General features: G+C 52.3%; 1 protein-coding gene across 1 annotated transcript in view; it reads left to right on the forward strand.

Annotated features, from left to right (window-relative positions):
* The first annotated feature begins 244 nt into the window (after positions 1-244).
* The window catches only part of P2rx4 (purinergic receptor P2X 4), an 8,870-nt gene continuing 2,750 nt past the window's right edge, over positions 245-6,364 (forward strand). Inside the window, exons 1-6 of the mRNA XM_033762677.1 lie at positions 245-272; positions 1,766-1,913; positions 3,184-3,255; positions 3,341-3,413; positions 4,055-4,151; positions 6,259-6,341. Coding sequence (XP_033618568.1) covers positions 247-272; positions 1,766-1,913; positions 3,184-3,255; positions 3,341-3,413; positions 4,055-4,151; positions 6,259-6,341 — 499 coding nt within the window. The 5' untranslated portion in view covers positions 245-246. The remainder of the gene's footprint in view (positions 273-1,765; positions 1,914-3,183; positions 3,256-3,340; positions 3,414-4,054; positions 4,152-6,258; positions 6,342-6,364) is intronic.

Here is a 6,364-nt window from a genome sequence, read left to right on the forward strand (position 1 = left end):
GCTGTTTTGATTGTTGTATTGGCCAGTTTCACCCTAGCAATCACAGTTCTAACATTGTTCTAAGCATCTAACATTCATCAACTAATTTAACCTGGGGACAGTCTTGTTGTGTTCTTTTATCCTTCCTATCTTTTCTTGTTTGTTTTGTTTTTTGAAAGTGGGTCTGCCTGTGTAGCTCAAGCTGTGTAGCCCAGGCTGGGCTCAAACTCATAGCGATCCTCCTGCCTCTGCCTACTGAGTGCTGGGATGAAAAGCATATGCCACCACACCTGGTGAGATTTTTAATTAATCAGACTATCATCACATGGGGTCCAAGAAGGTCCCCCCAAGGAGGATTTGGGTACTGCATCTCACCCTCGGGTAGATTTGTCAGCTCTCATCATAGAAAAGCATTTCAGGACTTGGAGTGAGAGTCACAGGCAGGTTAGGGAGAGCTAAAAAGTCAGAGAAAGTGGGGAAGGCTCTCCAGCTTGAGAAGCTGAAAGGGGCACAGCTTGGCAAGGATCGGACTGGCCCATTCACAAAAGAAAGAGCCCATCTTTGCCGGACCTGGTGGTGCACTCCTATGGCACCAGCATCATGGGAGGCTGAGGCAGGAGAATTGCCGCCAGTTCCAGACCAGCCTGGACAACTTAGTGGCACAGTCCTGGTTCCCCAGGTGCTTTGAGGGGGCAAATGGGTCTCCATGAGGTGATGGTTTCTGCCTCAGTTCCATCCTGTGTGGAGCTTCCTTGGAGGTGGCCGAGTGTTCCTGAAGTCTCTTATACTGGTGTCCTGGTCTTGATGGGGGTGAAGAGTGGTTACATAAACAGAGGGCCGGTCAGCCGTGGGTTGCCGGCTTTTATAGACCGTGGCTCCCTAAATGATTAACTGGTGAACAGGTCTAAGTGCAGAGCTGAGCAGGGGTCTCACCTGAGCCTTAAGGTAAAAAAGGTTGTTTTGCTCTGCCTTTAGTTACATAATAGGCACTAAGTGAATAGGCACTCTTTTTGTTTTTTTAAAGCAAAAACCACTTTTAAGTCTTTGAGTGCCTTTTTTGAGGGGAGGGGGTTGAGACAGTCTCACTGTGTAGTCCAATCTGGCCTTGAACTCACAGTGATCCTCCTGCCTCAGCCTCCCAAGCGCTAGGATTACAGGTGTGCACCACTCTGCCCAGGGCCTGACAAATCCTGCTTTTAACGAGTGACAGGTAGGGGCCGGGCGTTTGTCCTCATTCCTTAAGAAGTCTGTTTATAGACTGCTAGTCATATCCTCCTGTAAGAGGAGCATCTTTTGCCTGAGCTCCTGGGCAAAAGTAAGAAACCACCACAAAGTTTTGGAAAGGTGGGACCCTCTCTTCTGGATGGAGCAGGCTTCAGAGGCTTCTCGGTGAGTTCTGCTCCTGACCTGCCTCATGCAGTGGCCGGGATGTGGGCAGCTCACCTGTATAAAGAACTTAAATCCTCGCTCGGTCCTGAGACCCGCCAGTGGAGGTCACACGTACCCTGCCCTGTTACTTCTCCGCGATTCGCACAGGGCTCAGCCTGCTGAAAGTGCTCAGACGCCCAGTGCTAAAAACCGAGCATTTCCTGGTCGCTGGCCGCTGTACTAAGTGCTTTAGCCGCAGCATCGCATTTATTTGCCATAAAATAAATCCAAGGGCCACTGTCTCCCCTTTGCAGAAGTGGAAAGGGATCTGCGGGAAGTTCCAAAGCTTCTTCGTGATTAGTAAACGCGCTCTCGGCCGCCTCGGGGTGAGCACTGAAGAGCCCGCCTTCCTTCGCAGGTGGGTCTTCGTGTGGGAAAAGGGCTACCAGGAGAAGGACTCCGTGGTCAGCTCCGTGACGACCAAGGCCAAAGGTGTGGCTGTGACCAACACTTCTGAGCTGGGGTTCCGGGTCTGGGATGTGGCTGATTATGTGGTCCCTGCTCAGGTGCGTCCCCCTCTATGACTTCGGTCCCCCACCCAGGCCTCTTTCCCGACTTTGCCGCTCGATTCCTGCTGGCCACAGAGCCAATTTCTCCCGCGCTGGGCCTGGGATGCAGCACAGCGGCCAGGTCTCTTGGCTTCCGGTCCCAGCTGGGGCCCTCAGGGAGCCGGCTGCTCAGCTCTCAGACGTCCCCACGGGATGCGAGTCCTCCCGGCGGCCACAAGGCCTGGAGGTCAGGGAAACCAAACGTCTCAAATCCTGGGCCGAGTTCAGGGGGACACATCCCCTTTCCTGTTTATCGTCTTCCACCCGCAAGATAAACCTTGGCAGACAGTGTAAAAACTCTGCGGTACTTAGAGTCCCAAACCGGCCTGGGGGAAACGGCACCTGGTTCCATCAGGGGCAAAAGCAAAGGCAGAAACCGTTAGATGCAGCGTCTGAGTTCCCACAAGGCCACAAGTTAACATTTTGGCTGTTTTCTTTTGTTGTTTTTGGTGTTTTTTTGTTTTTTGTTTTTTTTTTAAGCATAGGTGATCCAAGCTCAAGGCAGGTGCTTGGCACTGAGCTGCACCCCCAAAGCTGCAGGTTAAACAATGATTCGTGTGAGTGTGTGTGTGTGTGTGTGTGGGTGTGGGTGTGTGTGTGAGGTAAGGTCTCACTATGTAGCCCAGGCTGGCCTTGAACTCATGATGATCCTCCTGCCTCAGCCTCCTGCGTACTGGCGTTGTAGGCGTGCACCACCGCACCCAGAATGACAGGATTCTAACTGCACTTCAGTGGACAAGCCCCCAAACGCCCGTAGATAGCTGATGTGATTGGTGCCCACAACAGCCAGATTCAGAAAAGCACCAGCTCCTAGCTTGGAGTTGTGAGAGGAGAACAAGGACTCAGAAAAGCTGAGTGCCGTTTCCCTCCTCTAGAGAAGGACGTGACGGTGGGACAGAAGACAGCTAGTTGGGCAAAGCAGGGATGCAGGTGGCTGGCCCTGTGGTTCCGGTGAGCTCCGGCCTTTCTCCAAGTAAAGATCGAAAGGGCAGGGGATGCAGCTGAGGGGAGAGCATCCTACAGCTGCACAATTAACTGATTGATTAAAATGCCGCGCCTGCACCCAGCCAGTCCAACTAGGAACTCCTGGGGGCCCGCCTGTCACTCGTTCTGTGGGGGCACATGGTCACCTTCCAGGCTCACGCCCAGCCCAGTGCTTTGCAGCAACCCCAGTCACCCCCGAATCACCCGTGGAGGAGGACCCAGCAGGACTCTGTCCCCTCTGCAGGAGGAAAACTCCATCTTTGTCATGACCAACATGATCATCACTGTGAATCAGACCCAGGGCACCTGTCCCGAGGTAGGTGGTGCCCCAGGCCTCGTCTGTGCCCCTCCACTCTGGCCAGACCCTGTGGAAATCCTCCTCCTCTTCCTCCTCCTTCCAGATTCCCGATAAGACCACGGTGTGCCAAACCCACGCTGACTGCACCTTGGATTCCGCGGGCACCCACAGCAATGGTAGGAACCCTGGGGCCGGCAGGCAGGTGGCTCCGGGCCGGACTGGTGGCATCGCTGAACACGAGTCAAATGCATGATGTGGCCCTAGCTGCAGGCACAGGGGTAGATAGAGCATGCGCTGAGCCTGGGGGAGGTCTTGGGTTCGGCCCCCAGCATGAGGGGGCAAAATCCTTCCAGTTTCCCAATGCTCTGCCACCTTGGGTGAGCCTGGTATCAACAGACGGACCCTAGAAGTCTGGCCTGCTGATGTACACCTGTAATCTCAGCTGTCTGGGAGGCTGAGGCAGGCAGATGGCAAATTGGAGTCCCACCCAGCTCCATTGTAGTGACTTAGCAAGACCCTGTCCCAAAAGAAAACAAAGACAGGATGGAGCCCAGGGTAAAGGCCCAGGATTTGATCACCAGTACTAAAAAAAAGGAGGACCTAGGACCTTCTCTCCATTCAACTCTCGTGTGAACCCCAACCTTGCTCCATTCTGGGATGTGGTGTCCGTGGGTCCCCTGTCAGCCAAGCAGAGATGGGGCCGCCACTCAGGTGACCATCGCCGGTCCCAATTCCTGGCACCATGTAAATCCCCCAACTGGCCGTGAGGAAGGGGGCTCCGCCACAAGGGCAGGACCTGGACCCCCTCCCCCTGCAGGAGTCAGGACAGGGAGGTGTGTGCCATTCAACGCGTCTGTGCAAACCTGCGAGGTGGCGTCCTGGTGCCCGGTGGAAGACGACTTGCAGGTGCCCAGGTGAGTTGTCCCAGGATGGGCAGTGCCCACAGCTCCAGCTCTCAGTCATCCGGAGGTGACAGGAAGCTGAGCCCATCCGCGGGGGCCTTCTATGTACTTTTTCAGTTTGGGTTTTTTTGGAGACAGGATCTCGCTGTGCAGCTCAAGGCTGGCCTCAAACTCCTATTGACCCTCCTGCCTCAGCCTCCCAAGTGCTGGGATCACAGGTGTGCGCCATCTCGCCAGGCAGGAACTGAATCCTAATCCTCCAGAGCCAGGAAGGAGCTTCGAGAGCGGTGCTCCTCGACCCAAGGGCCACCAGCTGCATGTGGCTGCTGAGCACTTGAAATGTGACTGGCTCTGAAGGGACACACACTGTCAGAGTGAGATACACTATGGGCCCTGAAAACTTATGTGGAGAAAAATAATGTAGAATATCTGATTGGTGTGTTAGGGACACTTTGAAGTAATAAAGTAACATCACCATTTCTTTTTACTTTTTTTTGGTACCAGGATTGAACTCAGGTCCTTGCGCTTGTGAGGCAGGTGGTGGCACCACTGAGCTAAATCCCCGGCTCTTTTTACTTTTAAATATGGTACTAAGGAGGCCAGGCATGGTGGCTCATGCCTGTCATCCCAGCACTTGGAGGCTGAGGCAGAAGGATGAAGTACACGCAAGGCTATATAATGAGTTCAAAGCCAGCCTGGACCATAAAGCAAGACCCTGTCTCAAAAAACAACAAAACAAAATAAAAAGTGGCCACTAAGAAACTTTAAGTTATAATGTGATCCAGGCATGTTGGTGCCTGCCTATAATCTCAGCTATCTAGGAGGCTGAGGTAGGAGGATCTCAAATTCAAGCCCAGCCTGGGCAACTTAGTGACTTATCAAGACCCTCTCGAGAAATTAAAAAAAGTCTGGGGACATAACTTGGTGCCAAAGCCCTAGGTTTAGTCCCTGGTACCACCAAACACAAACAAAATAACCATCACGAAGAAACCAGACGTACAGGCCATGCTATTCCTATGAAAATACCCAGAACAAGTGAATTCTGGAGACGGAGTGGAGGGCTGGCTCCCGAGAGTCATGAGGGCACTGAGTGAGGAGCAGGAAACACTGAACACATCAGAAGTTTCCTCAGGGCTGATGAAAGCAACCAGAACTAGAAAGAGGTGGTGGCCGCGCAACACTGTCGATGTACTAAATGCCACTGATGGTTCTTTGTGTCTTTAAGGCAGGGTCTCCGGATCTTTCAAGATGGCCTCACTCAGAAACCCTCCTGCCTCAGCCTCCTAAGTGCTGGAATGGCAGGCAGTACATTTTTAAATGGTTAATTTTATGTCATGTGAATCTTACCTCAATTTTTAAAAAATGAGTTGATCTTAAAGAAAAATACTACATTTGGGGTACACAGATCAGGGGTGAAAGGTCTGATACAGGAAATGACCAAGGTGTGAAAAGCCTGTTAAGGACTGGGACTTCCTGTCACTTAGGAACCTGAGATCTGCCGTCAGCCTGGCCTTGGTAGCCAGTGACAGCCCCAGCTGTCCTCATGGTGTGGCTGTGTGCGTGACCTTGCTCCTATCCCAGGGCTGGTGACATCATTTGTAGATTCATGGGATTCCCCAACTAGGGGCAGCCTTGAGGGCTACAGGGACAGACATGCACCTCAGGCTTCTTGTATGGAAAAAGCCATCGAATCCCAGGGCCACCTCTGCCTCCCTCCACCCCTCTGGGGTCACTGCTGGCTGCCTGGGCCCCCTCTCCAGAAGAAGCCCAGTGTAGATGCTTCTCTGACCTGGGCTTGTGCCAGAGATTAGAAGGCGCCAGAGATGCTTTTCTTCTCTTGACAAAGTGACATTGTAAATCTTGTATGTTTGCATATTCTAGAAATATTACATAACAGCCATGCATGATGGTGCACACCTGTAATTCGGCATTTGGGAGACTGAGGCAGGAGGATCACCATGGCTGAGACCAGCCTGGGCTGCATAATAAGTACAAGGCCAGCCTGAACTACAGGGAGACCCTGGCTCAAAAAACAAAAAGAATACAAAAGAAAAAATGACACGGCTATATGAATATCTACGTGTTTATACTTTTTGTAACTACATTACCGTTTTTTCAGACCTGCTTTTTTAAAGGCTGCAGAAAACTTCACGCTTTTAGTTAAGAACAACATCTGGTATCCCAAGTTCAACTTCACCAAGTAAGTGGGCGCCGGGCCGGCTGGG

The sequence above is a fragment of the Fukomys damarensis genome, unplaced genomic scaffold (genome assembly GCF_012274545.1).
Source record: "Fukomys damarensis isolate Sample0158 unplaced genomic scaffold, DMR_v1.0_HiC HiC_scaffold_12, whole genome shotgun sequence".
NCBI classification, from domain to species: Eukaryota; Metazoa; Chordata; class Mammalia; order Rodentia; family Bathyergidae; genus Fukomys; species Fukomys damarensis.